The sequence below is a fragment of the Aotus nancymaae genome, unplaced genomic scaffold, assembly GCF_030222135.1.
Source record: "Aotus nancymaae isolate 86718 unplaced genomic scaffold, 86718_ANA_hifiasm-v0.15.2.pri h1tg000014l, whole genome shotgun sequence".
NCBI lineage: Eukaryota > Metazoa > Chordata > Mammalia > Primates > Aotidae > Aotus > Aotus nancymaae.
The window spans coordinates 100,525,888-100,544,111 of record NW_026988425.1 but is presented as its reverse complement, the minus strand read 5'-3'; the positions used below and the strand labels follow the sequence as shown (position 1 = coordinate 100,544,111).

Genomic DNA, 18,224 nt, shown 5'->3' with positions numbered 1-18,224 from the left:
TATCTTTTGCATTTAGTTGTTAATGCCATCCTTGTTTATAATTATTATAAATAAATGAGAGTTCATTGTTTAATAATAAAATTTAGAAAGTATATTTAAAACAAAATAGGCATGAATATTGGTTTTTCATAATGTCTTAAGAGACAGGTCTTATCTAAAACGTCACTCCGCAAGGAGGCCTTCTTTACCCCTATCAAATACAGCAGTTCTAATCACTTTTAACCCTTGTATCTGACTTTATCTGACTTCATAGCACTTATTTTATATATTCATCTGTTTGTCCAGCCATCTATATATTGTCTTTCTTTTGGTTTATTGTAAGTGCTGTGGTGAGCAGTTGATCGTCTTTACTTCAGCATAGTGCCTGTCCTAGAGTAGGCACAAAATATTTGTTTTAATAAACCATAGATGAGGGAAGTAATTTGCTTTTTTTTATAGAAATGGGGAATTAATACTTAACAATGATAAGTTTACCAATGTTACACTACTTATGACTAGGAGTAGAAGTAGTATTAAGTAGCACCCTGCATCTTATACTGAATATCTTGAACGCTGATGAATTATATAATTAAGAAGTTCCAACCACCTAAATTTGTTAATCTCTTATATAAACTAGAAGTTGAATATTTTGTGGTTATGTGAAATTTCTTATTGTAGTTCTTAGATTTCTAGTTCAGTAGTAAAAGTTTGGTCTGTTTTCTAAATGTGTTCCATAACATGTCTTTGAAATATTATAGCCTTTGCTATGTTTGGAGACTTCTGTGCATAGATGCTTTAAAAATGTTACATTTTCTATTTATGTAAATATTTAACTCAAAAGTATATGGGAAAATTTAGATTTGTTGTTGTATAGATTTAGAAACTTTGAAATAACAGTAAGGGTAAACATTTTCCAAACTTAAAATTATTTTCAAGCTAACATTTGCAAGTGCTGTTTAACAAACTTACAGACCTGCCTGCCCTGAAAAGTAAGATTAGGTGTATGTATTATGCAGCATTTTTTAGAAATACATTGAATAACTGGATGTAAATGCTACTAGATGTTTGATATTTAGATTATATGACAATTTCAAATATACAAAGATTTGATAATGGCATTAGATTTTCTTAACTTTTCATTATTATTTAGGGAAACTGGTTCTTTATTGCCAAGTAGATTTTTTTAATGATGTCATAAATAATTTTTACTGATATCCATTATTGGAAAATCCTTAATATGTAATGCTAATCCCTTCAAAATTTTACTATCTAAATGTTAAATATCTTTAATAGTAAAAGCTTTTTTGAGTAATTTTTGTATAGGAACCTTAAATGCAACTTATGGTATAGAATAAATAAAAAATTATGCTGTAGAATAAATCTAAAAGTGAAATCTAAATAATTAAAAATTAATTTTCATTCTAATAGTTCCCCTTATCTATGAGGGATCTCAGTGGATGTCGGAAACCTCAGATAGTGCTAAACCTAACTGCCCTCAATCAGAACACATTTCTGTTGTCTACAAATTTAATGCCTTTGCCATCTTATCTAAGCACTTTATCATGCACTGTAGCTACAGATTTTGCTGTTTTGAGGTGTGATGGCAAAACTAGCATGATTTTCTTTTTCCTTCTTCACAATTTCACAGATAGAAGATTCGTTCTTACCACAGATTTTAGCAACCTCAGTATACCATTTTTTCCTTAAGTCCAAAACTGCTACCTTTTTACTTAAAGGAAGCACTTTATGGCTTCTTGGTGGCATATGTAAATTGCCAGCATCAGTAGTCTTGCACTTTGGGAACATTATTAAGTAAAATAAGAGTTTCTTGAACATAAACACTGCAATACCCTGACAGTTGATTTGATAACTGTCCAGCCACTAAGTGACTAAGGGTGTGTAGTGTCGACAGTGTGGATATGCTGGACAAAGGAACGATTTATGACTTGGGTAGAATACAGCAGGATGGCATAAGATTTCATCATGATACTTGGTGTTCAGAGTGATGTGAAAGTGAAAAATTAATAAATTTTTATTTCTGATATTTTCTGCTTAATATTTTTGAACTGTGGTTGATAAGTAACTGAAACTATGGAATTTGAAACTGTGGATAAGGGGGACTACTGTATTCAAATTTTAAAATTAGAATTATAGTTCCTTCTAATAGTTGACCCTTACTTAAAGTTACAGGGTGAGATTTCAAGCAAATTCTGGCTATTTTTAAAACTTGAAAATAAATTTCATATATTTTCTGTGCCCCAACTCCACCACACTTAATCATCTGTTATAGATACTCTAAAGTTCAGAAACATGGAAGATTTGGAATTAGTTCACCTAAGTAAGAAGAAGCTGAAGGGCAACTAAGTATCTCTATATATGAAGAACCATATTACATTTCTGTAAAAGTTAAACTTAATTGTAATCTTGAGCCTTACTATTCAGTGTGATCTGAGGACCAGCAGTATACCAGCATCACTTAAATATTTGCTAGAAATGCAGGAACTCAGGTTTTACCCCAGACCCACCAAGAAACAGGATATGCATTTTAACTGTGGTTTGTATGCACATTAATTTTTGAAATCTTTGGTTTAGAGTAAACTTCTCAAACAAAAGAGATCCTGATCTTGTAATGATTAAATATTGTTTTCCAGAGATTTTTAAGATATTTAATAATTGTGCAAATTCCGTTAAGTCTTGGTTAAAGTAAGGATGTTACTGTGTATGGGAGCCTTAAGAACAATGGTTGGTTTTGTTATCTCTTAATGAATGATATAGATGTTAACAAAATACAATTGAGCTGGAGAGGATGTGGAGAAATAGGAACACTTTTACACTGTTGGTGGGAGTGTAAATTAGTTCAACCACTGTGGAAAACAGTGTGGCGATTCCTCAAGGACCTAGAAATAGAAATTCCATTTGACCCAGCAATCCCATTACTGGGCATATATCCAAAGGATTATAAATCGTTCTACTATAAGGACACATGCACACGAATGTTCATTGCAGCACAGTTTACAATAGCAAAGACCTGGAACCAGCCCAAATGCCCATCGATGATAGACTGGACAGGAAAAATGTGGCACATATACACCATGGAATATTATGCAGCCATTAAAAAGGAGGAGTTCACATCCTTCGTAGAGACATGGATGAACCTGGAAAACATCATTCTCAGCAAACTGACACAAGAACACAAAATCAAACACCACATGTTCTCACTCATAGGTGGGTGTTGAACAAGGAGAATACATGGACACAGGGAGGGGAGCACTATACACGGGGGTCTGTTGGGGGGGAGGGGGATAGTGGGGGGGGTGGGGAGTTGGGGAGGGATAGCATGGGGAGAAATGCCAGATATAGGTGAAGGGGAGGGAGGCAGCAAATCATACTGCCACGTGTGCACCTATGCAACAACCTTGCATGTTATTCACATGTACCCCAAAACCTAAAATGCAATTAAAAAAAAAAAATACAATTGAACATTGGAGATCACTGATAGGATCTTTTTAGTGTATGTTGATTTTATTTATTAAATCATTATCAAGTGGTACTGGGCTTAATATATAGTCTAGATATAATAATGGGAATTGTTGAGAACAGTAAATAGTATTCCCAATGGTGGCTTTTGGTCTCTATCATTTGAAAATGTATATGGTTACTTAGGTCAGATTTTAGAATTGTATTAATATCTTTTTTTTTTTTATTTTTATTTTTTCAAGAGAATTAAATCGTTTATTGATTACACATGATAATGGATGATACACAAGCTTCATTCCCATCTATAATTTTATCTGGTACCATTATTCAATTTAGATATATTGCATAGGATGTGCCAACAATCATCTTTATAACCAGTAATTCCATGATTTTGCTTGGGTAATCCCTTTTAATCGTGAACTTCAGGTCACAACAGTAACTATTAGTTCAACTACACCAAGGTTTCTGAAGACAATGGCTTCTTCACCCAAGCAGGTTGTATATAAATTCCAAATAGAACCTGGCATCACCCTGAAGGAATTCTAACTTCACACTGTTGGGAAAGTTTACCAAGATGGCTTCAGAGTAGACTAACTTTACACAGCACATTAAAAAAAAAGACATTTATTCAGCGTCACGATCAGACTATTACATTTAGCAATCAACAGCATGGGTGCAAAAAAGAAAAAGAAAAAGAAAAAATCTACATTAAAACCCTTTGTTGGAATGCTTTACACTTTCCACAGAACAGAAACTAAAATAACCTGTTATACAATTAGTCACAAATACAGTCCTCGAGTTTTTTGCCCATACACATGAGTATTTGTCTAAATCATGTCTTCTTTGTAGCAGCTAGGCCCTGCCACCACTGTGCTTGGCTGAGTTCACAAATCTGTTGTAACCTGTAGCTTCCCTGTCACTTCTCTGGCTCTCCTCTCCTGCTAAGCTTTGTTTCCTAATTAAAATCTTCTGCCACTGCCATAGCTACTGCTGCTACTGGAACCGCCATAGCCACCTTGGTTTCGTGGTTTGGCAAAGTATTGGCCGCCACCACCATAGGGGCCAGAGCTTCTGCCTCCAAAGTTTCCTCCCTTCATGGGTCCAAAATTTGAAGACTGATTGTTGTAACTGCCAAAATCATTGTAGCTTCCACCACCTCCAAAATTGCCTCCATCATTACCAAATCCATTATAGCCATCCCCACTGCCACCATATCCACCACCACCGTGGCTGCCACCAAAGCCACCACGACCACTGAAGTTTCCTCCACGACCAAAGTTGTCGTTCCCACCGAAACCACCTCCACGACCACCACCAAAGTTTCCAGAACCACTTCGACCTCTTTGGCTGGATGAAGCACTAGCCATCTCTTGCTTTGACAGGGCTTTCCTAACTTCACAGTTGTGGCCATTCACAGTATGGTATTTCTGAATGACAATCTTATCCACAGAGTCATGGTCGTCAAAGGTTACAAAGGCAAAGCCCCTTTTCTTGCCACTGCCTCTGTCAGTCATGATTTCAATCACTTCAATTTTTCCATACTGTTCAAAATAATCTCTTAGGTGATGTTCTTCAGTGTCTTCTTTAATGCCACCAACGAATATTTTTTTCACAGTTAGGTGGGCACCTGGTCTTTGAGAATCTTCTCTTGAGACCGCTCTCTTTGGTTCCACAACTCTTCCATCCACTTTGTGTGGCCTTGCATTCATGGCTGCATCCACCTCCTCCACAGTTGCATACGTGACGAACCCAAAGCCCCTGGATCGCTTGGCGTTTGGATCTCTCATTACCACACAGTCTGTGAGCGTTCCCCATTGCTCAAAATGGCTCCTCAGACTCTCATCGGTTGTTTCAAAGCTCAACCCTCCAATGAAGAGCTTCCTCAGCTGTTCCGGCTCTTTAGGAGACTCTGACTTAGACATGATCGCAGGGAGAAGAGAGACTTTAACGATGCTGCTTCGGCGGCGTCCACGGGCAGAAAGGAGCAAACTGACGAACGTATCTTGTATTAATATCTTTAAATGTCAAATTAAAATTTTTTTTCCTGAAGATTAGTGCAAGTAGTTTTCTTTTTTCCTTCTGATTAGGTAAAATTACTGATAAAATATTTCAAAAAATAAAGTAACAGCTGCCTCAGGTTAGTCATATAATCAAAGCACCTAAAAGGGGAATGAAATAATCAGTGTCTAACTAAGAAAACAAGAGAAAGCTTTTAAATGTAGATAAATCATTGATTAAAACAAAACTTGTAAATTATTCTGTCGCTTCTTTTAAAGATTTTTGTGTTCTTGACATATTGTATATATGTCTTGACTATAATTCATATAGTAATCTTTTAATATAGAGGATGGGTCATGAATAAAAGAAATAGGACTTTTGACCCTGTGACAATGCCAATAAAAAATTAAAAACCATTTATCAACTATTACTATAATTCTCTCTGATTGTTTTTATGTTTACTGATATTAGATAGCATTAGGAAATGTAAACTAAGGAATTAGAAAACAATTGACTGGTTTATTCTTTCATGGAAATCAGAAGAGTTATAATTGGTACTTTCATACTAAGATTTATTCAGCTAAAGTTACTGTCATAAGTCAAGAAAGCTGGCAAGGCTTAAGAGAGCTAATCTCATCTTTGCACTCTGAACCTTTTTCAACAACTGGAGATCTATTTAGAAAGTCTTCTAGATGAAAATATGAATACTTCCTAATTCATTTATTTGAATGTCAGAAAATTTTAATTTATTTTTAATTCAAATCTCTTTATTTTCATTTTAAACTTACTAATACCTGTACATTTAAAAATTGAAATAATATAAAGAGCTAGTATAGAGACAGGGACCATCTTGTTATCCTACTTTATATAATGATTTATAAAGTTGACTACTTTCATCTAGGCTCTCTTTGTTAGCCAGCTTAAGTAATTTAGTTCCTTCATTGATTCTCTCTTCATCTTTTGACTACTTGGGACCACACACCTGACTCTTTCAGTGTTTTAGGTGCTCTTAACTTACAGATGTTACACTGGTACACAGTACCTGTTGTATTTCTGAATCAGTTAGGATCAAATGATTTCATTGAAAAGAGGAGTTTAAAGTAGAGATTGTTTTTTTTTTTTGAGACAGAGTCTCGCGCTGTTGCCCAGGCTGGAGTGCAGTGATCTTAGCTCACTGCAACCTCTGCCTCCCAGGTTCAAGCGATTCTCCTGCCTCAGCCTCCCGAGTAGCTGGGACTACAGGCACATGCCACCATGCCCAGCTAATTTTTGCATTTTTACTAGACATGGGGTTTCACTATGCTGGACAGGTGGTCCTGAACTCCTGGCCTTGTAATCCGCCCACCGGAGCCTCCCAAAGTGTTGGTATTACAGGCGTGAACCACCACACGTGGCATAAAGTAGAGATTCTTGAAAAGAAACGAATAACAAATACTTCACATTAAGAGTGAAATTTGCTTATCATACGGGTAGTTTGTTCTATAAGCATAATTTTCTGTTTCTCTCATATCATGGTTTTTTGGAGTTAAGTTCCGTGGACACTTTGCAATGCGGGGAAGTCTACGGGAACTTTTTCAGGATAATGTGAAAATACATAGGTGTGTTTTTTATGTAATAAATAATATTGGCCAATAATTATAATTTTGAAATAATGAACATTAATGCTTTTTTAAGATGTCTGCAGCAACTGTAATGTGATGTGGAAACACCTTTGATTTTTATTGCTGACAACTACTGTGGTTTCTTGACTATATTTATAATAGAAATGCTGAATAGAGATTAGTGAAAGTAGAAATGTAATAAAGTTTAGGGAAAGTAAATAGAAATATTTCAAATAGAGGCCAGGCGCGGTGGCTCACACCTGTAATCCCAGCACTTTGGGAGGCCAAGGCGGGTGGATCACGAGGTCAAGAGATCGAGACCATCTGGTCAACATGGTGAAACCCCGTCTCTACTAAAAATACAAAAAAATTAGCTGGGCATGGTGGCGTGTGCCTATAATCCCAGCTACTCAGGAGGCTGAGGCAGGAGAATTGCCTGAACCCAGGAGGCGGAGGTTGCGGTGAGCCGAGATCGTGCCATTGCACTCCAGCCTGGGTAACAAGAGCGAAACTCCGTCTCAAAAAAAAAAAAAAAAAGAAATATTTCAAATAGAAATTTAATGTAAACATGTAATTATTTTTCCCTCCAAATTTATGGACCCATTAGAGTTTGTGGACTCCAGGATAATAACTCTTTATCTGACAACTTTACTGAATTCCCTTATACTGCAATTTTAAAAGTTTTATTGTTTTTTTCCTAGGTGGATATTTATATCATCTAAAAATCATGATAGTTTTTTTCCTTTCTATCCTATCTTTACAAATTTTATTTTCAATTTAATTTTGTCCAAGACCTCTACAGCTGTGTTTGAGTTGTGTTGATAGTAGTCTCCTTTGTTCCTGACCATAAAGGAGATGCAGACCCTCCATTAAGTGTGGTGTTCATACAGGTTTTTGTTATACAGGTATTCTTTGCTAAGATTACTTGGGGCCAGAAATGAGATAGGAAGTTGGTGTAGCAAGATTCTCAATTAATTGGTTATACATGGTTCATGAATTTTGGATAGTGAGTAGTGAGAACTGAGATAGTGAGGAAAATTAAAAATTGAACATTTATTTGAATTAATTATGTCACTGAGTTCCACTAGCTGGTTTTCAGCTAAGTTCAGATTGAACAGTAGCCTTGTACAACTTTTACCAGGTAAGGAAGTTCCTTTCACTTTATAATTTAACACTTTAAAAAATTATAAATAGGTAAGAAAGGTTATCACATGCTTTTCCTCTATTAAGTGAGCAAATTATAGGTCATGTTGAACTAAGTTTACTTTCCAGAACACTTTATAACAATTGTATTTTAATAAAGTATTGGATTTATTTCGCTCATTTTTTTTTGATGGAGGTTTTTTTGGTTGTTGCTTGCTTTTTTCCCACCTAATTCCTAAGTGAAGTGGGCCCATATTTTCTTCCTGTAAATTGTCTAATTTTGGAATCAAGATTCTAGTAGCTTTTTATAATGAGCTGGGCGATTTTATACTCTTCTTATCTGCTGTAACAGCTTGCATTAGAAAGTCATTAATGTTTCTTAAAAATTTATTAACCCCACTTGTAAAAAATCATGTAGACCTTTGACTTTTTGAGAGGGATGCTTTGAGTACCTTCCAAATTATTTCATAATTTTTGGTATATTCAAGGCCTCTATTTCTTTGGACAATTTTGATGTGTATTTTTTTCTGGGATTTTTTCCATTTTATGTAGATTTCCAAATTATTAGCCTATATTTATGGCACTTAAAAAATATATTTAACATTTTGTATTCTCTCTTTTCATTCTGTATTTTGCTGCTTTCTCCCATCCCTCCCATCTCCCCATCTCATCCCTATGTTTGATGAATCTTGAGAAAAGTTTATAAATATTTATTAATAAGTTTAGTCTCAGGAAAGTAACCTTTTGAAAATCTTCCCTATTGCATTTTTGTTTGGAATTTTGCTGATTTACTCACTTTATTATTTCTGTGCTTCTTGTTTTTGTTGATATTGTTTAGAGTTTTAGTTCTCAGTTGTTCTGAGTGTTCTTTGTTTTTTCCTTTTTTTTTTTTGGCTTGTGTTTATTTTAACTTTGTAAAACAATAACAGGTAAAATATTGGGTAACCCTTCTATCCTGTATATTTACATCATCTTTCTGATTTTGTTTTTTATTTGAGTACTTTCTCTAGAATGTTTTTAGTTTGGGTCTTCATGGAAAAACCTTCTGTGGCCTTGTATGCCTAAATAATTTTTATTCTGGCTTCATTTGTGTGACAGTTTGGCTTGATGTAAAATTGTAGAGTCAAAATTGTTTTCTTCAATACTGTAAAAATATACTCTTGTACTCATGTTCCAAGGTTTATCTTCTTTCTCTCTGGAAGATTTAGAAATTTTATCTTTTTGTTCTAAAATTTAACAATAATGTGGTATGAATTTATTTGTCCTATTAATTTTTTCATTATGAGATATTTCATCTTTCTTTTTTTCTTTTTTAGTTCTGTAGCATTTACTTTAACCCTTCAAACTTTTCTTTGTCTCTCTGTCAACCTCCCTCTTCTCACCATTTTTTTCTGAGCCTCCTGTTATCTGGATGTTCACGTAACTGCTTCTGTTCCTTGGCTTTTCTTTCATGTTGTTTTATGTTATTCTTTTGTTTTCTTTTATCTTTGTTTCCTTTTTTTTTTTTTTTGAGACAGCATCTTGCTCTGTTGCCCAGGCTGGAGTGCAGTGGTGCGATCTCGGGTCACTGCAACCTCTGCCTCTCACATTCTAGCAGTTCTCCTGCTCAGCCTTCCAAGTAGCTGGGACTACAAGTGTGCACCACCACGCCCAGCTAATTTTTTGTATTTTTAGAAGAGATGGGATTTTATTGTGTTAGCCAGGATGGTCTTGATCTCCTGACCTCATGATCCGCCCGCCTTGGCCTCCCAAAGTGCTGGAATCACAAGCTTGAGCCACCACTCCTGGCCTATATTATTATTTTCTATTGTCTTTTAAGAAGGACCCATAATGTGATTTTTCTGACTCAACAATTTATCCTATAATTCTTTTTATCCTGCTTTTTCTCTATTATATTTTAAAATTATATCTTTTTAAATTAATACTTTACATTATTTTTAATGATTTCTTATTCGTACTTAACATTGCTGATTTCTTACTGCTTAGCTGTATCATGTTCATTTTGAATTATTGGGATATATTTCAATAATTTTGCTTCAGATATACATAAAAGCTCTCCACAAGACAATAAGGGGAGCCCAGATTTTTCAGTATGTAAAGTGCAAGACTGTGTGATACCGATATCGGTGAAATGACTATAGCAAACTCGCGCAGATTGACAGCCAGAAATCCTGGGAGTTGGGCTCTGAGCTGAATCTTTCTTGGTCCTGGCTGTAGTTTGGTGACACCTAGTGGCCATTGCCTCTTCTGCTCCTCTGGCTTAAAGTTCCACAGGTTACTTTTGTGAGCTCCAGGACAGTGGCAGCAATCCCAAGAATCTCTTGGTTAGTTGTCTCTCATTTTGTGGGCCTAATTGGAATGATTGGTCTGGGAGAAATGTAGGGGTGTAGGAACTCGTTCTCTTCTTCCCTACTTATAAATACGATGTTGCCTGTCATGGTTGTACCGTTTCCTTCACTTCCTATATCCCCCTTTCCTTTTGCCTACTGAGAGGGGAAGCCCATGTTATATGTTTAGATGGTTGTATTTCTTTAATAGGTAGATGTTTTTATTAGTTGATTTTTAGATCAATTCTTATTTCCTGGATATAGCTACCGTGTGTGGCAGTGTGAATTGGGAAGGGCAGAAGGCCAGCCTCTGGTCATTGTTAATCTGGCAGAGAACCCCAGGAACCACTCAATCTCTGCTGTTCACTCCTTGTCTCTTCACTACCTATGGTTTTCACCTTTACTTCACAAGTCCTTAAGCTGCCCCATATTACTAATTGTTAATGCTGACATTAACAACTAGTCCTCTCCTGTCCATTGTCTATGCCGTGGTAAAGGTGTATGCTTTACCTGTCTTTAGAAGAGAGGCAAGAGTAGCATGGAAAAGTTTTCCAACAACTGGTTTCCTCTCAAATTAGGCTGCAGCATTCTGATCTGACTTCAACATACATAGTTTTTCTTTTTTTTTTTTTAAGTTTCTTATAACTGTTTCTCTCACTAAGCTAGTTTCTCCAGTATTGATTTTTGTGGAGGAAGCCAGTAGTGGACAGAGTTTACCATCTTGATAGGAACAATGATAAATCCACATTTCAACTTAGCCTAAGTTATAAAAACTGTTAGTCCTAACTAGGTAAATTTAAAAATAATAATTTGACTGAGGCAGGAAAATTGCTTGAACCCAGGAGGCAGAGGTTGCGGTGAGTTGAGATAGTACCACTGCACTCCAGCCTGGGTGACAGAGCTAGACTCCATCTCAGAATAATAATAATAATAATAATTTATTGTTTGCTTTCAGATATTTAAATTTTTATTTTGCTGGCTATTGAAAAACATTCCTTTTAGATACCCTCTGTATCCTTATGTGATTCTTTTGCCTTCGGACTTCCTTTTGCTTTTTGTTTTGCTTTACGTGTTTTACATCTTACATTATCACATCTTTGACACTGAGAAATTGTCTTGAACTTCTTTAGAAGTGCTCACATTTTTTCAAGCAACATTTTTACAAAGCCCTTTCACATATTTAATCATATTCATTTCTGAGGCTGTATGGGTGAAACTATAAGGCTAAGAGAGATTTTGTGTTAGACCTGATGATACAGCCAGCAACTGGCAAACCAGGAATGTAAACATGAGACCAACTTGAATTCCAGGGCTTTGTCCACCACACTACAGCTACATTGAGGTTACATTTTTTTTTTTTTTTTAACATCGGAATCTTCTGAATGCTTCAAAAGAAATTCTTAATTTCAGTTTTCATAATAAAATGAATTTCATAGTTTTAGCTTTTCATAAACTTTTAAGTTAAAGATTTCCACAAAACTGTCATATCCCATATTGATAGACATTTTTGATGGATTGTGGTATGTATATTTTTAACCAACATAGTTTCTTTGTACCTGACTTCCTCTTAGATCATATCTCTTCAATTCCTGATTCTCATAGCTTGAAAACCAGTGTTGTTTGTGCTGTCTTTCCTTCATTTCAAATTATACTGTAAAAATAGCTGATAGTCGCCAAAGATTTATTGTTTGAGGGAGAAAAAAACCTGCCATTTTTAAAGCATAGAAACTTGTTATTTAAATGGAAATTGTGTAATTGCTTTCATTATGATCTATAGACTGCCTTGGAAATATGAGGGCCCTGGATAAAGCATATCACAACTTTTATTATGTCTAGCTTTATGTATTATGTTTATTATGTTTAGTTTTTCTATTGGTTTCAGAGATCTAATTTGGAATTTCTTTTAAATCCTCTGTGTGTTATCACTTCAGAAATATATCCTGGATATACTCTTCTGTTGACTAGCTTTCCACAAGCTAGATTGTAGGATCCTAGAGTGTTTTAGCAAAAAAAAAAAAAAAAGATGTTAAAGACCATTTATCCTGGCTTCCTTGATTAATCTGAGGAAATGCAAAGGTTAAATGATTTGACTAATCTGCGTCTAGCTAATAAGAGACTGAGCCTCCTTAGAGCCCAGGTTTTTTGACTCCAACTCTGCTCTTTATATGCCACTTGATCTCCTTAATGAATGACAAACAGAAGTTTTGTAATTTTTTTCTTTGAGCCTATTCTACGTCTAGAAATCTCACATTATTTTTCTTTTCAACAGCTGAGTGCTTCTTTGCTACCTATTTTTTTTTTTTTTACCCCAGCATGTGAAAGGGTAGAAAGAAGAAAAACAACCTTGTTCTTTTTAAGTTCATGTTTTATATTCATCTGCTCAGGCTGCCATAACAAAATCTCATAGACTGGGTGGCCTAAACAACAGAAATTTATTTTCTCACAACTCTAGAGGATAAAAAGTCCAAGATCAAGGTCTGGCAGGGTTTGATATCTGGTGAGGGCTGTCTTCTGGCTTTCAGATGACTGCCTTCTTGCTGTTTCATCACATAGCAGAGAGAGCATAAAAGCCACAGCGCTGTTGGATTATGACCTCACCATTATGACCTTATTTAACCTTAATTACATTCCAAAAACCCTATCTCCAGATATAGTCTGGAGTTAGGAAGTTACGGCTTTAACATATGAATTTGAGGGCAGCACAATTCAATTTATAGTATGCTCTATATATCATAATCTTGTGATTGTGATGTAATTTGCATTCCTCACAGTTGGTGGCATGCCTGCCTCAGCATCCTTAATGTGATCAGTCTTTGAGATCAAGGTATGACTGGTCTGGGGAGATGCAGGTTGATACAAGCACAATTTTTTCCGCTACCTTTGACAAAGCACACACAACCTCATAGGATTGGTACCAACAGGTCTTTTGTTCAAAAAATCATAATATAATATGTATGTGAACAATTTAAGATTATTTTTCCCATTTAAATCTTCATGGAAGACATTATCAGGTCATGATTGAGTCCACATGTGCACATATTTTGGCATCAGAATTCCTGGTTTCTTGGCTCTGCTACTTAGTATCTGTGAACCTGGATAGGATTTAGTCACTGCCTCTGTTTCTCATCTGTGAAGTGGGTAGGATTATATCACAGCTACTGACAGTGAGGATTATATGAGATAGCGCCTGATAAATAGAAATTATTCAGTTAATGATAATGATAATTATTATCTTTTTGTTGTTGTTGTTGCTTTTCCTGAACTTTGGAGCTCAAATGACTCTAGCTCATTTGTTCTCAGTATTTACCCTAAAGATTCCTCACTTTGTCATTTATGGCCTTGGTAAGCTTTAATTATTTCTTTGTCTCATCTTGGTGGGCGTATGCTTATAGAAGATTTTATCCAAGTCCTTTGTTACTAAATTATTCAAATGAGTAATTCAGAAATCAACTTATAATATTCCCAATAGTCTCTATTTTACAGATAAGGCAACTGAGGCTCAAAGAAGTTAATACCTGTTCAGCTAGGGTGAAACCAGAATTCTCTATTGAATCTGTCTTCGTAAGTTGTGCTGTTTCTATTGCATTATGTTAAAAAAATTTAATATGTTTAAGTGATAGTAAATCAGTGTTAAATTCTGTAACGTAAAATATCTGTAACCAATATAAAGCCCAGGTAGTTTGTGATCCAAGCCTAATGGACTCATTCAGCTCGAGGCTGGTAACTGAAACACAGTTAAAAACAATTTAAATGTTTATATTGCTCCTGAAAATGCTAAAGGGACGCCACTGCCATAATGTACACCACAACTTTAAAAATATCCTTTAGTGAAGAATTTTGTGTTGAATTCTTATTACATGCTTAGAAAACTAAGGAAAACACAGAACAGGAAAAAAAAATACACTTATTAACCTCAGGTAAACAAAAACTTATGCAGGGAAGGAGAAGGAATAATAGCTCACTACTATTACTGGATTATCAGCTCTGAATATTTTTATATAGTCATAGCTATGTAAATACTAAATGTGAATCTAGCTACAATTATAATACAACTACATAAGAAAGATTGGGTATATGTTGGGTCTGGGTGAAGGATATATAGCTTCATTCTCATTTTCATATTTGAAAATTCAAATGCCTAAAACTTGAAATCAAGAAGTAGCAATATAAACATTTGGAGATATGGCATTTGGAGATATGGAAGTAAATTCCAAAATAATCATGAAAGAACTGAAAATGTTTACCTCTGGAAAAGGGAAAATGGGGTAGAGGTGGTGGGGAAAGACAAGTCTGCTATTTTTCAAACAAACCTTTTGGATTATTTGGTAATTCAAGCCAGGTGCCTATGTAATTTTAATAAAATGAAATAAAGAAAAAGCAAACTTTTGCCCAATGATAAATATTTTAACTTGACTTTAGCTGATGTTTTGTTTGAATCTCAAGATAAGCATTGATTTTCTTTAGAAGGCATAGTACTTAATTAATTTGCCTAATATTAATTGAATGTCTGCAGTGTGCTAGGCATAGCAGGGGATGTAAATGTAAATTAGACAATAATCCTTCCAAGGAAGTTGTGATCTTGTCAGAAGATGAGATATATGCAAATAACAGAAATGGAAGATTGTAAGTAATACCTGCCAAGAGAGCCGGCTTTTCTTAGTCTTCTTGACTCTGAGGTTTGCCTCAAGCTTTGGTTTAATAGTACAGCTCATATTTCCAATGATCTTGGTCTTGCTTATGATTTGCAAAATTGGTTTTATTCTAGACCTTTATCTGTTTCCAATCTTGGTGATCTTGGCCCTTGCCTTACGCCTTGCTTTGTTTAGCATTTTCTTTGGTGGGTGTCACCTAAGTCGAATCCCAGTTAAAGAAATTCAATAGGAACAAAACCTTTTCATCAACATTATATTTTCAGTTCTAATTTTTCTCTTACTTATGTCAGAGCAAATGTTTCTTTATTTGTCAACAAATGTTTTTTTGAGTATCTGTGATGGGGCAGAGGTAAAACTACTGAAAGGCTAGATATAATATTTATATTACATTGGAACCAAATCACCCTCACTTTCCTTCCTGTCCAGTCCTTTGAGTCCGAGTCTCTTAGTTGGAAAGGTTAGAACCTAGGAGTATGATTTTACAGATGAGAAAACAAGCCTAGAAAGGCTAAGTGGTTTCTCTCAGGGCGAAATGCTAGGCTATTTTCAAGGTGAATATAGAAGCCAGTATTCAAAGCTTTTGCCAAAATTTGTTGTGCATGCTTTTCATGAGCCTGGCTTTTTACTAATTACTTTTACACATAGATTCTTACTTTATCACTATAATAACTCTGTGTTTTAGGTATTACTTCCTACTGCTCCCCAACATCCAAAGAAGAAGTTTGGAATTTATGTGCAGAAACATATTTAAATCTCAGTTTTCCTAAGTGATTTGCCTAAAGATTGACTTCCTAGAAAGAGGCCTTAGGAAAAAAAAAAGTTCTGTTGTCTATTTTGGATGTTAAGACTCCCATTATCTTATTTTCAACCAGTTTACTACACCAATGCAATGTGTGGAAATAAACTAACATGTCTCACGTGTTAGAAATGACATCTGCCTTTGTTTTATGCAGGCGGTGAAACTAGATCATGTCATGGATCTGGTCAGTTTTTCCTTGGATGTAAGCCCAGATAACTCCTGAGATTAAACCTAAATATGAACCCAACGGAATTCTTTTAAATTCCCATAAACCAGGAAAACCTATTGGTAATAAATTAAAAATCAATTAATTAGATTACTTTAAACAAAAAGTGAAAAGAAACCCTGCTATCTGTTCTTTTTTTTTGAAATTAGCTTTGAATTGGTCAAAATGTAGGGATCATTGAACAGACATCAAAAATTGTATTAGTTTTTAGATTTATGATTTTATGAAATACTACAAAGATAAGATAGGAATAACTGAAAAAGTGAAAATCCATGTTATGGCATGTGTATGTATTAAAATATGCTGTATGCTAAGCTTTCAGTACACAGTAACATACTTCTATTTTTAGAATAATTGTATTCTGCCATTATTATGTTCTATCTTAATGTTTTTCAGAATTTGCAAAATATGTATTTTAGTGTGTGAGAAAATAAACCACAAATTCTATGTATACATATGTAGGTGTATGTATGCATGTATATGTGTATTTTTCCTTCTGATTGATGTAGATAATACTTAACACTGTTTTCCATCAAGTTGTATGAGTTTTTTATACATGCTCTAAAGCCACACTAAATTTTTTTCAGCATCATACATATGTATGTAAAGCAATAACTTTAGTGTACAGATTGCATAGTGTCATATTACAGTAAATTGTGACTGAGTGGCGTGTATGTATATAGCCAGTTGAAGACATTGCGATTAACTTAAACATTGACACTTGATAATTTTTCTGAAGGTTATAATGCAGTACTTCTAACAGCCCTATCAAAGAAAACAAAGGATAGGGTTTTGCTCTCTTTAAAATAATTGTTTTACCATGATTATTTGGCTTACCTTTGTGGGGGGAAATATATATTTGTGTGAAATTATGACTTAAATTATTAAATATTCTACAAATTAACATATTGTAGCTCCCTTGCAATACAATTAAATAGGAATCTGTTACTCTTTAATATTACAGAGTTAAGTGAGCATCTTGGGAAATTAGAGGCGTTTATGATTATCATTTTCTCCCAGTGTTCATTTCATCTCTTGAGAATAAATGAAGCCTATAGAATGTCCTGATGATGATTTCTGATCCTTACCAGATCAGCAAACTTAGTCACAACAATGACTTAAACAGTGGAGAGAAGGAAAGCATTTGGGACAGTTTTTTGTCTAGTTGGGTATTGGCAGGGAAGACACTATAGGCAGAGAATTTTGGAAATTTTCAGTTGCTCTCTTGTCTCCTCTAAAATACCGGAGAATATATAATTTATCCAGTTTAAGCTTAAATAGGGAAATTGTCTTGAATATGTTGTGATTTTGGGGGAAAACTTTGTTCTTTCTTTCCTAGAAGCACAGTTTACAGTTGTCAAAAGACATAATTATCTCATTTACCAGTAAGTTTCTTTAATATATAATGCAACTTGAAAATTCTTTAAATTTGAAGTTTAAGATTTTGTAAAATTTATTCATACCCTAATCAGTTGTTTCTATGAATTCAAAATATGAGCTTACATAAGAATACCTATACTGTGTGAAAAGGTGATTTCACATCTACTACAGCATTACTTTTATGTAGATACCTCTTTATAATTTCTTTTCTTTTCTTTTTTTGAAACAGGGTCTAGCTCTGTGGCCCAGGCTGGAGCACAGTTGTGCAATCTCCGCTCACTGCAACCTCCACCTTCCGGGCTCAAGCAATCCTCTCACCCCAGCCTCCCGAGTAGCTGGGTTGGCAGGTGCCCACCACTACCCCTGGCTAATTTTTGTATTTTTAGTAGAGCTGTGGTTTTGCCTTGTTGCCCAGGCTGGTCTGGAATTCCTGGGCTCAAGCGATCTGTCCACCTTGATCTCCCAAAGTGCGATTATGGGAGTAGGCCACTGCACCCAGTCCTTTTTACAAATTTTTAATTATTTGCTGTATTTGCCTAATTACTTCTTAAATTATTGCTAGTTCTAATTATCCCTGATGGCTAATGCAGAATGTTAGAACCAAGGAGAATGGACTGAGTAGAGGAGTCATCAGCTGGTGGC

At 35.0% G+C, this 18,224-nt stretch overlaps 2 protein-coding genes across 2 annotated transcripts in view; one reads left to right on the top strand and one right to left on the bottom strand.

Moving 5' to 3' along the window:
- FBXL17 (F-box and leucine rich repeat protein 17) overlaps positions 1 to 18,224 on the top strand; it is a 545,836-nt gene that overhangs the window by 113,683 nt on the left and 413,929 nt on the right. The window lies entirely within an intron of this gene.
- LOC135274894 (heterogeneous nuclear ribonucleoprotein A1-like) lies at positions 3,710 to 5,423 on the bottom strand. Its single transcript, XM_064376206.1, has one exon. It carries the CDS (start codon positions 5,376 to 5,378, stop codon positions 4,416 to 4,418), a length of 963 nt encoding a protein of 320 aa, XP_064232276.1. The 5' UTR covers positions 5,379 to 5,423; the 3' UTR covers positions 3,710 to 4,415.

Bases quoted from the DNA above. Each gene is read 5' to 3' on its own strand.
- LOC135274894 (XM_064376206.1), bottom strand. From the start codon at position 5,378: ATGTCTAAGTCAGAGTCTCCTAAAGAGCCGGAACAGCTGAGGAAGCTC.